Genomic DNA, 16,008 nt, shown 5'->3' on the forward strand with positions numbered 1-16,008 from the left:
AAGTTGATTGGATCGTAAAAATGTGCACGTTAAGTTTGTTACCGTTTAGTCACACTCTATCGACTTTTTTTAAATTAGATTGAGGAATTTTTAACGTAGATCCAGTTATATTTATAGAAAAAGAATTAATCATATTTTAACAGTTGCATATTTCAAGTTGAGTTATATTACAGGGTGTTCCTTAAATAGTTGAAGTATTTTAAGGTGGTATTTCCATACTAGGATTGCTAAAAATGTTATTGTTTGTAATAAAAACCGGTTTTTTTAAATTTAAGCTTTTTCCATTGAAGTGTCTGTAATATATAGCAGCACTAGCGTGTACCCGCGACTTCGTTCGCGTCGAATTAATCATTTCTTATGGTGATGATAAAGCAAAGCAAGAATTTCCATTAACATACAAACTGGATAAAATTTTCTCACATTTATGTCAGCATGAGATTATATAACTTTAATAATATTTGAGGGCTAGTTTCATCTCGTTGGAATTTGACTTTGGAAAAATCCGTTTGCCAAAAATAAGCTTTTTACGTCAAGCAGTTTAAGCAGAATCGTGGTTAATCAATTACCCAACTTTTTGGAACACCCTGTATAATTTATGTAAAAAAACAAAATAAATTATGCGTGTCCGTGCGTTTTCCCGAAAGACTAACCGTTTTTTAAATAACAAATATTGTAATATTTGAGGGGCGTTTTCACCCTCTTGGAATTTGAGATTCGAGAAACCCTTTATCGAACCTCTACACCCCACAGTCAATCCGTTTACCAAAAAATCAGCTTTAAACGTCAAGCAGTTTAAGCAGAATCGTGATTACTCAGTGGTCATATTTTATGAAACACCCTGTATAAATTTTTAAAAAATTTTTAAAATATGTAAAACAACAAAATAAAATATACGTGTTTGAGTTTTTCCGAAAAACTCACCGGTTTTTAAATAAAAAATATTCTAATATTTGAGGGGTGGTTTCACCCCCTTAGAATTCAAGTTTCGAATAATCCCTTCTTATCGAACCTCTACGCCTTAAAGTCAATTCTTTTTCCAAAAATCAGCTTTTTAAGTCAAGCGCTTTAAGCAGGATCGTGATTAATCAATGGCCTGATTTTTCGAAACACCCTGTGTACATTTTTAAAAAATCTTAAAATATGTAAAACAACAAAATAAAATATACGTGTTTAAGCGTTTTTTCGGAAACTTGACCGTTTTTAAAATAAAAATATCGTAATATTTGAGGGGTGGTTTCGCCCCCTTGGAACTGGGATTTCGAAAAAATCCCTTCTTATCGAACCTCTACACCCTAGAATTAGTATAGATTGTAAAATGTAAGCAAAAACTTGAAAGTTGTATGAAAAAATAATTTTGCACCTTTCAAGAATTATTAATTATTACTTTGTTTCTCTAAATTATCAACGGTTTAAATTTAGCATCATTATTACTGTTCGAATTTTCAAATAAAAACATCACACTGACATAATATGCACTTGACAAGAAATTCAAACAAAATAAATGACTTTTTGATTAGCGCTAAGCGGTAGCAACAAGGTTCGCCAAAAATAAATAATGAGCAAGGCAGAGGAAAAAATAACCGGTGACACGGTGACATATATTTTCGAAATTCCGATTCAAAATTAAATAAGGAAACGCTTGTATGTTAATATGGTTGTTCTGCAAATATTTGCTTACGATTATTGTTAAAATATTCACGGTAATTCTTGTTATGGACAAGGATGTAATAAAATTGACATTTTTTGTTATATCAATGATTTTTTTTTCTGTGAAAATGTGAAGAATAATTGATAATAAATAAGTTTAAATTGATTGTTTTTCTATTTCCTATTTTGTTTGCCAGAAATCTTTCTCAAAGAAGGTTGATTACATGTGCAATGAAAATGGGTGTTGAATTTACTGAAAAACTCTGATTTACATAACATTGAGTTGGATAATACAAACGCCTTATCCAAACTACTTTCATTTAAATCCCGAATAACTTATGAAAAGGAATACAAAAATTTTCAAAAACGGAAGCAATTAAAAAACGTGCGAGAAGAAATAAAGTTTTAAACCTATCCTCGCTGTTAAAGTACTGTTTTATCTACTATTTTTGATAGATATAAGGCAATTTTAACAGTTGCCATGGAAAAAACGTATTTTTAATTAAGTTATATTTTTTTAATAATATCAATTACTATACACTAATCAGTTCATAACAATAAAAAAACTAAATTACAGTTGGATCAATGGATCTTTGCGTGCACGTCATAATCTGATGTCACCTAACGTCATACGAATCAATCAGTCGTCAAACTACCACCAGTGCCAGCGGCATTTTATTTCATACTTAAAAGAAATAATATAATTTCTTTTCCAAAATATTTGTAAAGTTTTTGGACGTTTTTAAATTAGAAAAATAATTGTTTATGGAAAAAGGTCATAAAAAGGGGAAAATACAGAACAATAGTATGCCTATACAGTATAATTCAATAGGATAGTTGTTACAAGAGGACAATAATTGGTGATCGAAATATTGAGTTGTTAACTAATATATTGAAATCAAGTTCTATACAGTATTAGATATCTAACTTTACAAGATTTTACCCAAATTACTATTATAGAAAGTAGGTTAAAACAAAAAGTCTAAATATTTTGTTAAATAATACCTCCAACAGATAATAAATTTAATGAAAATGAAAAATAATTTATTAATTTTACAAGTAACTTGGATCAGTACAATTATTTGTTTAAAAATAGCATGGATAGTATTTAAATTAAAAAATTTGAAAAATGTACGTAGTCCACTTTAGTTCTCCCCACTCTCACTATCTTCTGAACTTTCCTCATCACTGACATTGATAAACATTTGGGGTACTTCTTCAATAATGACTTCCCTATCATACCAGTCTTCGATTAATTTTTCAGTGTGAACCACCTTAGCATGCCATATTTCTGGTGTACATTTCTCTAATGCTTTTCTCCACATATCTAGCACATTTTCATCTTTATGTCCATTTTCACCAATGTGGGCATTGTAAAAATATTTTGAATCTGCCCATATCATTTCAATTGCATTAAACTGGCAATGGTAAGGTGGTAATCTTAATACTTCATGACCATTTTCTTGTAATAATTTATCTATTTTATATTGTTTTGTTTTTTTGTGAATTTTTGCTATGCTTAATAGTTCAGGTTTAAACATTTTTTTATCATAAGGTATATTACTTTTCTCCAACCACTCAACAATTTCATATTTCTTCCATGAGGATGATGGCTGTCTCTCTAACTCAACAGAATGGTATGGAGCATTATCCATTACAATAAGGGAAGGTTCTTCTAAATTTGGGATGAGCTGGTTTTCTACCCACTTTGTAAACATTTCTGCATTCATTTCCCCATGATAATCCATTTTCTTAGATTTTGAAGCAAAAATTAAACCAGCATTTTTAACAAACCCTCCACAGTGTCCGGCATGCAATACAATGAAACGTTTGCCATCAAAACCACCTGGCTTACGAACACTCTTAACACTATCATCCTGCCATGATCTCATTTTACTGCCTTTGGAAAAGATCCACGTTTCATCTAAAAATACGAGTTGACGAGGAAATTGCGAATTTTTGTTTTCCATGTATTTTCTGAAAAAGGCTGCTCTCATAGAAGCTATATTGGATGTCTCCATTAATGCTCGTCTGTTATCATCCTTTTTGTATTTAAATCCCAAACTAAAAAGGAGTGTTCGAAGACTTCCATAACTTATGTCAACAATTTCTCTGCGACGCAACTCCTCGTTTAGTTTATTAATTGTAACTTGTTTCTCTGAAAATATAAATTTAGTAAAATAGTTCAGTAAAATAATATTGGTACTTACTTTGTGCATACAAGTCATACAGAATATTGCGAACCTCCATCTTCAAACCTTCATTCAAGTCTTGAGTTTTACATTTTTTTCGAGGTCTGTTCTTTCCCGGTGTTGAGGGTAGCTCATTTCGATCTTTAGACATTTTAATGCTTGAAACCGTTCTTAGACTGATCTTCAAGGCATCAGCAACTCTCTGTAAATTTATTAGTTAGGCACTTGTATTTTTATAAATCAAAATATATATTTACCTCTTGAACAGCATTCAGGGAAATTAGTGGCCCCTTATTCTCTTTTTCAGACGTAAAATAAGAGATAAGATTTCCAACAAGGATACGTGCTTGAGAATTTAAACGTTTTCCTGGCATTTCAATGTTAATGTTAAATTATATTAACGAATCACGAAAAATAAATTTTGGAAAGAACTGTTGTTAAATCACAAAAAGTTTTCACAAAAGCTAGTCGCAATAAACGATGTCCAAAGAAAATAAAGATACAAAACAACTTTCCCTAACTTTTTGACAAAATGACAAAATCATAAACATAAACACCGAATGACAAAAATGTCATGCATGGATGCTGCCAGGGTTTTACAGATGTACGCACGTCTCCACAAAATGTACTAAATTGTAGTACAAGTTACTTTTTTTAGGAAATTATAAAGGAAAAGCTGTCTTTTTTTTTAATAGGATGTAGTTCTTGGATCCCTTATAAAATAAAAACAAGAAATTATAATGCAAATGAAGTTAGTATGAAGTGAACACCAGTGTACCTTTATTAAAAAAATATACTAAATTTAGTACATTTCTTTTAAAACGAGAACCCGAAAATAAATAATCGATTTATTTTTGCGTTCGCCGGCATTGACTTTAAATGTTTAGAAAAGAAACTTGAGTGATCCTTGGCTAGGGGTTTTCCTTGTCTTACACATAACTTTAGCTCCGACCGTATGTCGGATAACTATGAAGACATACGTTCAGTATTTCTTCGAATTGTCTTGCTTAAGTTAGAAAGAGAGCGTATAAAAGGGAATTGATTTGATGTTAATCATAGTTTTGTGACGTGCACGCAAAGATCCGTTGACCCAACTGTATCTCTAATTATATTTTTTTTTGTTTAATTAGCTTAAAACGAACAGAATGTTTTTGATGTTTAATTCGCATACATTTCCAATCAAAATAATATTAGGCTTGTATATAAACTAATATATATTTTCGTACAGATGAGATTTTTGGTTCATAAATAATAATTTTCTCTGCAGCTATTTGCCAACGAAAATCCAATTTTCTCTTGTACGCAACAAATATTTCGAATGTATGTAAATTTACAAATTTATAAAAAATCGATTTCCTTTGTTTGTACTAAAATATATGCCAGTACTGTGTTTGTTTACAAAAAACAAGTGTACCTAAATAAAAATGAAGTTAATAAAAGTTAATAAACATTAGTTTGATGATGAACTTTTTTAAGTTAAGGCTGGTTTATATCTTTTTTGGAACAGTTGTATGTTGATCGAGCGCTAACTTCTGTCTTCTTCAATTTATCTTCTAGTTCTTTCCAAATTTCTACCGACATTTTTTCTGTAGTAAGCACTTGGCACTTTGAGCATTAGATGGTACTAATTTTATTCTCGACTTAAAACAGTAATAACTATTTTCAAACAAAATCATTTTGATCTAAGCGGCCGACTGTTCTTGCTGAAATAACGATATCGGCAAAGGTTACAGAATAAAATACATAAAAATTAAAAAAAAATATCTTGAGATCGGTTGCTCGTAGCAATTTTTACCAAGAGACATTTTTTACGTAAAAAATCACGGAAATGTATATTTTTTCACTCGGTAGTTTTATACAGGTACGGACGAAAAGTTATTACTCTTTAAAACAGTTAAAACACATGTAGGTGGCGCCCTCTACAAATAGGAGTCATATTGACATCAAAATCAAATTTCTCATGTCAAAAAACTCCCAGACACCAATTTTAATCCAAATATTGACGTTACTTCAGAAATTATTTGGAAAAAATCGAAATAAAAATGAAACTTTTACACCCTGTATCTCCGAAACTTTTTCATTTTAGGACGTGCATTTATGCGAACTTTTTTGCTTATTTTTTCATCTGCAGAATATGCTGTCGAAGTTTCCGGAATACAGTTCGGACCACCCTGTATATTGGTGACCGATGTGGAAAAACATAGTAGAATTGTTAATATTATCGATATCGGGCAGAGTTACTTAGTTGGAAATCCGATTTAAATTAAAAAAAATTGAGTATAATCACACAAAAAACCGATTAAAATCAAAAAATCTTGATTTTTTGCAGAAACGAAATATTTTCGAACGACAAATTGGGACACCCTGTATATTTATTACATTTCAAATAATATATAGAACGTAATATCGCAATGCGAATAATTTCAAGGTAAATGGAATACATTATAACCGATTATTGATTGGTTTGCTCTACACATATTTATGTATACGTAAATACGCACATATATGACTGCAAGAATTTATTCATTTGAAAATAGAACAAGAAAAGAATGGTTTCAGTGTTTTAAAATTAGCATAAATATATGGAAAAGTATTCGTTTTTTGAAACAGAGTAGGTGACAAATAATATAATTAATGATAATGACAATTAAAACTTTCATATCGACTTTTTGTGTGAACTAAAGCTCCGTCTACACGTTACGTTTTGCCGGTCAGTTTTGCCTGTCAGGCAAAACCTAAGACCGTCTAGAAAAGTGACGGTAGTTCTCAAGATTTGACCTATTATTTAAACAGGGTTTATTTAAAGTAAAAACAACGTTTTATTGTGCAAAAGCCAAAACAACTTCGTCGACAAAGCACTCACAAAATAAACAAAAGCACAAAATAAAATATACAAACAACGATTCAAAAAAAAATTAAGTCATTATAGAACATACATGAACAATTGCAGAACAGTAAGCAGTAAATAGATATAATTTTAAGAGTTATAAAATATTAAATACTATCTTTGACCAGCGTGTGAGATGATCAAAATTTTAAAACTCAAAATTGTTCATGATTAAACATCAACAAAAAAGTCGTTTACCGCATATAGGGCTCTCTCCAGTAAGTATGATTTCAGAGCTTTGCGAAATGCGGGAAAGAATGAAAGCGACTTGAAATTAAAAGGCAGATGATTGTACATTTTTTTTTGGCATTGTACAGTATTGAACCTTTAACTAGTTCTGAGCTCGGGGTTGGCAGATAAAGATCGGGAATAGCAGATATGTGCTTGCGGATTAAGCCAACGGATTCAAAAATGAATAAAGAAGGAAGAGTCAGTATTTTGAAATTTTTAAAGAAATTCTGGCAGTGAGTTCTACTGTTCAGTCCCAATAAATATCGAACTGCTCTCTTTTGAAGTCTGAAAATACGATCAAATATTGTTGCGCAGCAAGTACCCCAGAATGGAAGGGCATAACGAAGATGTGACTCAAAAAGGGCATAATAGGCTATTCTAGAGGTTGATAAGTTAAATTCCTTAGAAACTGATCTTAGCGCAAAACAGGCAGCGCTTAGTTTCTTTGATAGAGCCACAGAGTCCACGACGTCAATAGTGGTGTTATTAAGTACAAAAGGTTGTATAATGTTTTTATATGACAAAACTTTAGTTTTTGAAAGCTTGAGGCATAGGAGATAAGAATCGCACCAAGATTTAATGGTGCGTAAGTCACTGGATATAGTATTTTATAGTGCCGTAACATCTGGGCAGAAATAAAGTACTTTTTTATTGTTTCAGGTACTAAGTCCATCATGAAGCGTCAAGCTGACGGTGATATGGGATCGCCATTCAAACGTTCTAGGAGAGCAGGTGATGAAGAAGTTCGTCTACTCATTCCTAGCAAGGTAATTACAGATTTTCTTCCATAGATTCCATCTAAAAAAATGCTTTAGAAGGTTTAGAATTTACATTTTTTATCAACAACATTGTTAAAAGTCACTACAATATGCCATTTCACTCACTAAAAATCGTCAGAAAATGTCTTTTATACTCCGTTACACTCAGGAATTTTTTAGAATTTTTTGAAGTGGTGGAACAATATGAAAAAAAAATGAAAAAACTGTTTTTTCTAATATCTTGTTTTTTATTCTTCTCAATTACACGGCATTAGGACTAACCAAGACACTTTAATATCGAATCTCACACATCAAAACAATAACCTAGCAAAAATGAATATCGTTTTCTTCAAATTCGACTTCTTAAACCTCTACCTCACCTCGATATCCGCCACAAGAACACGTTACCAAGCTCTTAATTAAAGGTAAATATTAATTTACCCCTTTGCTTCGATTCCCCCTGCCCCCCTCGCGAACCTCCTCCACTTCTCAGATGGAGTTCTAAAGCCCAGCCCACACCTGTTCCTGACGTTTAATTGAGAAACAGCCCCTGCATGAAGGAGGGGTTGAAAGTTGAGTTTGTTCGGGGCTTAATTCAAAATCGTTTTCACCGGAGAGGAGTTCTTAAAATAGATTTGCAGTCCTTTTTTGGGACACAGTGAGGGAGAGAGGCAGTGACGGATACAGAGGGGGGCCCAAGGGGTCAAGGCCCCCCCTAAAGTCTATAAATTGGGTTAATTATTAGGCTTTTGGGTTAAAAATGGCTCTCTAATCAGCATATTCTACATTACTTCTTATTTGGGCCCCCCTAAAATATATCCCGCCCCCCCCCCCTTAAATAAATTCCAGTATCCGCCACTGGAGAGAGGAGTTAGAAGAAGAGATTGTGTACAGGGTGAGTCAACGATAGAGTAAAGTCCGTTATTTCATTTGTTTCGGGGTTTACAAAAAAATATTAAATATAAAAGTTATAGGGAAGGTTAAAATTAAAATTATTATAGAATATACAGGGTGCTTCAAAAAAGTGTGGCGGATATAACATATGTTTTTTTGTTAAATGCAACACTCTATTTTTTATTTTATTTTGAGATTCTGCGTAAAATTCCATAACATTTTTATATATCATGTTATATACCTAAAATTAATAGTTTTTGTAATATTTAAATTTGTTCAAACAAATGTTTGATTGCGGTGTGGTAAAAAATTTTCAGTGGTGCCATAGTTGGACAACTAAAATTTGGTAGGAGCATTTTACAGAAATATAGAAAAACACGTATGTAAAGATATTTTAGTTAGATGCTACAGGGTGTTAAAAATATACTTACGAATTTCAACTACTTAAAATTAAAAAAAAAATTAATGATACACCCTATATATTGTCATTTTTTCTAATAGATTTTACAGAACTCTTCAACTTTTATGAAGTATATCATATATTTATTTTTAAAAGTTTGCGATTTATTCCATTTTTTTCATGGTAATTATGATGTTATAGCGTAATTATATTAAAAAAAAACAAAAAATAGAATAAATCGCAAACTGTATCAGAAAAAATTATAATATATAGGGTGTACCATTTAAAAAAAAATGATTTTTTAATTTTAAGTAGTTGAAATTCATAAATATATTTTGAACACCCTGTAGCATTTAACTAAAATATATTTTTCTTCATCTCTATAGAACTGTCCTACCAAATTTTGGTACTCCATCTTCAGAAAAAATGGCACCACTGACAATTTTTTACCACACTGCAATTTAAGATTTGTTTAAACAAATTTAAATATTACAAAAACTATTAATTTTAGGTATATAACATTGTATATAAAAAAGTTATGGAATTTTACATAGAACCTAGAAATAAAATAAAAAATAGGGTGTTGCATTTCAAAAAAATATATGTTATATCCGCCACCCTTTCTTGAAGCACCCTGTATACTCTATAATAATTTTAAAATGTGTATCTTAACCTTTCGTATTCCTTTTCTATTTAATATTTTTTTGTAAACCTCGAAAAAAATGAGATAATGGACTTTACTCTATCGTTGACTCACCCTGTACAGCCTGGCCCGTCGTTTAACTATTTTTTCTTTCCAGGTGGCTGGTTCCATCATTGGAAAAGGTGGACAGAACATCACCAAACTAAGGAGCCAGGTCAGTACCAAGAAAAGTTTCACGAAAAATCAGTAACTTTTAGTTTCCTTAACCTCTAAATATTAATATAGAATTAAAGAATTTCAGATAAAAACCATCAAATAAGTGACATTTTCACGTTTGTTAATGTCATTTGTTTAATCATTTTTTTTTCGTAAAATTAAGAAAAAATTTACTTTAATTTAACATTAAGTAAGGTGGCTATAGATTAATATTTATTTTTTCAGAACTAAAAATAGTTATTTTCATCTCTTTATAGCAGTAAATCTTAGAAAAAATATTTTTGATTATTTTTTTCTTGTAAATTTTATTTACTAAAATTATTTCTAAGTTTCTTCTTATAATAAGTTTTTCTATAGACTAAAAAAATATCAACCTGTATATGACGTAACGATTTCAAGCGAAATACTGCTATACTGAGAACTGTCTTTTCTTATTTCAATTATACAGGGTGTTTAAATAAAAAAAAATGCATGGTTTTAATGGAAAAATAACAAAATTACGAAAAAATGTTATTGTCTTTTTTAAAAGCGAATATCTCCAACAAAAATAAAGTATCTAGAAAGGATGTGCCTAGAGGATAAAATGTTTAAACTCCTTGCTGTCTTAACATACTCCACAGGGTGTTTCAAACTTACACCAAAATATCAACATTTTGTTTTCCCTCGTATAATTGACAGATGGGAACTCATTTTTATTTTAGAAAGAGATACTAAAAAGTCAAATAATTTAGCTACATATTGCTTAAAAAATCATCAAAATCGGCCCACTATAGAACAAAATATATTAAACGTGTTTTATATTTTTATTCAAACACCTTGTATATTATTTTTTCCTTTCTAATACACTGACCTCGTTATAATAATAATAATAATAATGTTAAAACTAACTTAGATAATTAAAAAAAACCACCGTCGAAGCCACATTTACCGTTCAAAAACAATATACTGCAGATCCTTCCGTGACAGAGAAAGCTTGCGAGTCCACCCTGTATACAGACATATACAGGGCGTTTTTGGATGAAATGGTGGTATCCCTGTCCCCGTGAACCGCATCTGCAGTATGCTAGAGAGGATTTTTAATAAAAAAATATCGTTCTATTTCAGCCACTGTGAAAAAAACTGTTGATAGTTTTTAAGTTTTTTTTGTTGTTTTTAATTAATTATATTTTCTTTTTCTAGTTTTTTTATTGGTTGTTCTTTGATAGTTATTCGAAGTGTCCACCTTGGAAGAGTCCTAGCTCGTGTCTTGAGTTTTTATTTGATTGATTTTAAGAAATAATATAATAGATTATTTATACTGACTTTAAAACAGCATCTACACTATGCGGAGAACTCTTCGAAGCCAGTTTCGGCGCCATCTTTGACGCATTTCGATTTATTTCCAGTTGTCTTGACCCACTCCTGTTTGCCTCTACCTACTTTCGATTCTTAAAAGCGCCTGAAATAAGGTGAAAAAAAGTGCGTTTTCTGTTGCCTCGTTCCATTTGGTTTCGTGGCGGTATCTGTACCCAAGGCAAAGGACTTTTTTTCATAAATTTCAGCGAAATAAGTAAACCTAGACGTTAGACGTTTCTAAAATAGATGAGTTAAGAGGTTCTTAACGACGCAGATAAAAATTAGTTCCCACGTTTTGTGAAATAGATCGAGACGCGCCGTGATTGGCCGTTTGTTTTTTATTATTAATCTGGGTTTCACTAAACTAACATTTCAGGGATGTGTAGAGGCTGTTAAAGACTTAAACTAAGGTTTGTTCCAACAGAAATTTTCATAATAATGTTTGCTTCTTATAAATTATTTAATCCCGTTTATACTTTTCCAAATTTCCATATCGTTTTAGAGAAAATTAAAAAAGTACCTGAAAATGTTTTACTGCGCATAAGCGTAATCTTACCAAAAACGATTCTCTGCTGTGTTGGAACAAACCTTTAGTTTATTTTATTTTTTTTTTAATAATAATAAAAAGCCACGAGCCTAGGATTCTAGTGACCAATAATACCTCTACGAACACCAAAGATTATATAAATATAAAAAAACCTAAGCCTAGCTGCGTAAACTAATGTGATTTTGTCCCGCCATGGTCTGTCTGCCCGCCCTGCCGTTGTTGCCATATTGCGTGCGCGACCTGCCACCGTTGCCACCTCTCCGCTACTACCACCACCACAACTGCCCAACCAACCAATCGACAACGCCCGCCAACAGTACAAAGCGTCCATTACTGTCCCCGATTGTCCAGGCCCTGAACGGTAAATGTCATTTAAAAATTAAAACACTACACTACTAAGTTACTACTACTACTACTACTACCTACGGCTTTATGTTTACTATAATAACTGCCGCTGTCTGTATTTGTTTTTGTTTTTTGTTTATGGAGATTTAAAAGAACAAAAGAGATATATATTATGTCACTTTAATGCCGATGGTTCTGGTTGCACACGAACTTTACTGTTTTTAGCTTATATTTACATATTTCTCTTTAATCCTAATTCACACTTCTGTTGCCCCCGGTAAATAATTTCTTTTTCTTAATATTAACAGCTTCGAGCTTTAGCTTGGTTAATTTTTGTTGATAATTAATAATTTTTAAGGTGTATTGTATGTTTGGTATCTGTCAAATATCTTTAAATAATTACATCAGAAGTGGGATGGAATTATTACTTATAGTTCATACCGATTAAACTTTTAGTCACGTGATTAAGCTTGACCGGCACAGCGTTTCCCACTTTTACATATTTTCTTTTAGTCGAAATATTTTAGGAAACAGAAATAAATTAATTATAAATATTATATAAACAGTTATTTACATCAAAAATAAAAGTCACCCCTTTAAAAGAACTTAAGAGACATTACTACCGGTTTCCGAAATATTCTAATAAGGTTACGATGAGTTTTTTATGGCTATTAAGCTATCTTGTACACTTTGCACTAAAAGAGATTGTAAAAAGAACAATGTTCAACTGCAAGGTCTGCTAGTTCTAAACATTTTCAATCTCAAAGTATTACAACACTATTTAAACAAAAAACTCGTAATACAAAACTAAAGTGTCAAAACGAATGACAATGTCAGGAAATAAATAAGTAAATGTGGCAATTTGACATTTTTTACAGCAGGGCTACCACCTGTATCCCTAGCATGAAATTTAAATTCCAGTTAGTCAGCTTAGCGCCGAATATGTCCATGGTTGACAACAATTAATTTTAAAATCGTGCCCTCGATGACGTACCTAATATTTTAATTGGTATCGATTATATCTGTATGGAGGATAGTTTTTGAATTCCGATTTCTATAGCTTACTGAATATTTTCTGTTGTTTTTTCGTATTTTTTTAATCTATTTAATAGATTTTCCTAATATACAGCACAAGTTTTGTCAAAGTTTTTTTTACAATAAATGAAATAAATATTTCCTCAATAAACTATATACTAATGGCATGCTACAACACAAAACGTATACCTGTATACATTCTAACCAACTTCTTTAAAGTTCTCAGAAATAAAGATTTCTCTTTTTGCTGGTTTACGACGTTTCTGTTTTGAAAATACATCCTTCTCAGGCTTTTCCCGTTTCTAACATTTCACGAAATCAGTTCCAATCTTGAGAAACTCGCACGACTTTACGATCTTATTAACGATTTTCCCACTCGGCGAGTCGTTTTCTCCATCTAGTTTTCGACCAGGATTGCATAAGATAGTAGGGATGTGCTTGTTTGAAGAAAATATCGATATTTTATTATCTTTTATTTGTTATTTGAAATTTCATACATTTTGTAGGGATGGGGATGTTTGAAGAAAATATCGATATCGATATTTTTATTATCCAATATTTTTGCCACAAAATTCGTTAGACGGTTTTCCCCCAACAAAATTGCATAATTTAGCAGGGATGTGGATCTTTGAAAAAAATATCGATATCGATATTTTTATTATCCATTATTTTTGCCAGAAAATTTGTAGCAAAAGGGATTTCCTCAACAAAATTGCATACATTTATTAGGGATGTGGATCTTTGAAAAAAATATCGATATCGATATTTTTTATATCCATTATTTTTGCCAGAAAATTCGTAGCAAAGGTGATTAACAATTTTCCCAACAAAATTTCATACATTTAGTAGGGATTGAGATGTTTGAAGAAAATATCGATATCGATATTTTTAATATCCATTATTTTTGGCAGAAAATTTGTAGCAAAAGGGATTTCCCCAACAAAATTACATACATTCAGTAGGGATGTGGATCTTTGAAAAAAATATGGATATCGATATTTTTTATATCCATTATTTTTGCCAGAAAATTCGTAGCAAAGGTGATTAACAATTTTCCCAACAAAATTTCATACATTTAGTAGGGATTGAGATGTTTGAAGAAAATATCGATATCGATATTTTTATTATCCAATATTTTTGCCACAAAATTCGTTAGACGGTTTTCCAACAAAATTGCATAATTTAGTAGGGATGTCGATCTTTGAAGAAAATATCGATATCGATATTTTTATTATCCATTATTTTTGGCAGAAAATTTGTAGCAAAGGAGATTAACGATTTTCCCCACCAAAATTGTATAATTTAGTCGGAATGTGGATGTTCGAAGAAAATATCGATATCGATATTTTTAATATACAATATTTTTGCCATAAAATTCGTAGCAAAGAGGATTAACGGGTTTCCTCTAAGAAAATTCTATAATTTAGTAAGGATGTGGATGTTTGAAAAAATATCGATATCGATATTTTTAGTATACATTATTTGTGACAGAAAATTCGCAGTAAATGAGATTAATGAGCTTCCTCTCCCAACAAAATTTTTACTTGCATCAAAATTTTATAAAAACAAACTAATGATAAAAAACGTTCTTGGTTCTATAATTAAAGCAGTATCAGTAATGTTACAGATATATTGAAAAAAACATCCCTAACATCATTAAATGAACAAAGAAAATCAAATAGAACAGAAGGGAATACAATAAATATAATGTTAACTGAGATATATACTATTTCCAATCCATCGAGCATAAAAATGATGAAGCAATTAGGATGCTTTCTTGTTTCTGCCTGATAGGACACGGGGAAACATGTTTCACCCCCTCCTCTTCGTTGTCTTAGTTTTTCAACCCCCTATGTGCCTTTGAAGACGTACTAATAAAGAGAAAATACTGAAAAGAAAAATATATGTCAAAGATCGTGATCGTTAAAGGCAAAGTTGCAAAGGCTTGTTATTTTAAAATAATATTTTTCATTGACATTTGTCAAAGTGTTTTTGTTTAGTTTATTTATTTTTTATACAGGGTATTTCAAAAAACATGTGTCATCTCGCGTGGGAAAATTCCTCACGTATCAACATAAGTCCGATTCTGCTTTGTTTCCTAGCTACAGGAGGTTAAAGTTTTCATGATTTTTTCGATTTATCATAATTTTCTTAAAAGTGCTTCTAGTGATTCGATTGAAATTTTGAGTGAACTTCTACCATAAAAAATGCACTTGAATCGCTATAAGTACTTAGAAAAAAATTATAATAAAAGCACCCCGTACCTGTGATACGACGGTGCTAGTATTTATTTTATTGGTGTCATTTTTAATTTATTCGCTAGAAAAAACAAGTGTAGTATTGCTTAATCCTTAAAAGGCTTATCAATGTCAAGCTCTAGATTTTATTTACCATGTTTATGGTTATTTATAATGGCCGTAATGCGTAAATTGGCTTTTACGAAACGTGCGTTGCGTAAATAAACTTGACACAGAATTCAAAAATTAACAGGTGTTTTTTTTATTTATTTATTTTTATAGAGGTAATAAATGTAGGGGCATGTTTAGAACATATAATATAATATAAAAAGCCACTATGACGCGTTTTTTTTAAATTCTAAGCTACGTTCACTATACAGGGTGATTGTTAAATGTATAAGGATTTAGGCATGGTATATTTCGGCTCCTAGAAACTATGAGATTTTTCTTTGCAATTTTTTTCCAAATTCAAGAAAGTTCAGTGGTTCTCAAAATAAAAAAAAAACATTCTTTAATTTTCGAAGTACCCTGTAAATATTTAGACTTATTTAGAGATTCACCCTGTATCTTCTTCAAATAGATAAAAGATAAGCTATAATTCTGAAAATAAACAAATTGTTGTAAAACTTTTAAAATTTCTG

General features: G+C 31.0%; 2 protein-coding genes across 2 annotated transcripts in view; one reads left to right on the plus strand and one right to left on the minus strand.

The window, feature by feature from the left end:
• The window catches only part of LOC115885383 (heterogeneous nuclear ribonucleoprotein K-like), a 91,110-nt gene that overhangs the window by 53,185 nt on the left and 21,917 nt on the right, over positions 1 to 16,008 (plus strand). The window contains 3 exon segments of the mRNA XM_030904281.1: positions 7,618 to 7,724; positions 9,810 to 9,866; positions 12,068 to 12,111. Of these exon segments, the coding sequence (XP_030760141.1) occupies positions 7,632 to 7,724; positions 9,810 to 9,866; positions 12,068 to 12,111 (194 nt within the window). The 5' untranslated portion in view covers positions 7,618 to 7,631.
• On the minus strand, positions 2,222 to 4,933 carry LOC115885382. Its single transcript, XM_030904280.1, has 3 exons — positions 4,097 to 4,933; positions 3,858 to 4,041; positions 2,222 to 3,805 (listed from the first exon to the last, which is right to left on the minus strand). Exons 1-3 carry the CDS (start codon positions 4,211 to 4,213, stop codon positions 2,793 to 2,795), a joined length of 1,314 nt encoding a protein of 437 aa, XP_030760140.1. The 5' UTR covers positions 4,214 to 4,933; the 3' UTR covers positions 2,222 to 2,792.

Source organism: Sitophilus oryzae, unplaced genomic scaffold (assembly GCF_002938485.1).
Source record: "Sitophilus oryzae breed Bouriz unplaced genomic scaffold, Soryzae_2.0 scaffold_381_pilon_pilon, whole genome shotgun sequence".
Lineage (NCBI taxonomy): Eukaryota > Metazoa > Arthropoda > Insecta > Coleoptera > Curculionidae > Sitophilus > Sitophilus oryzae.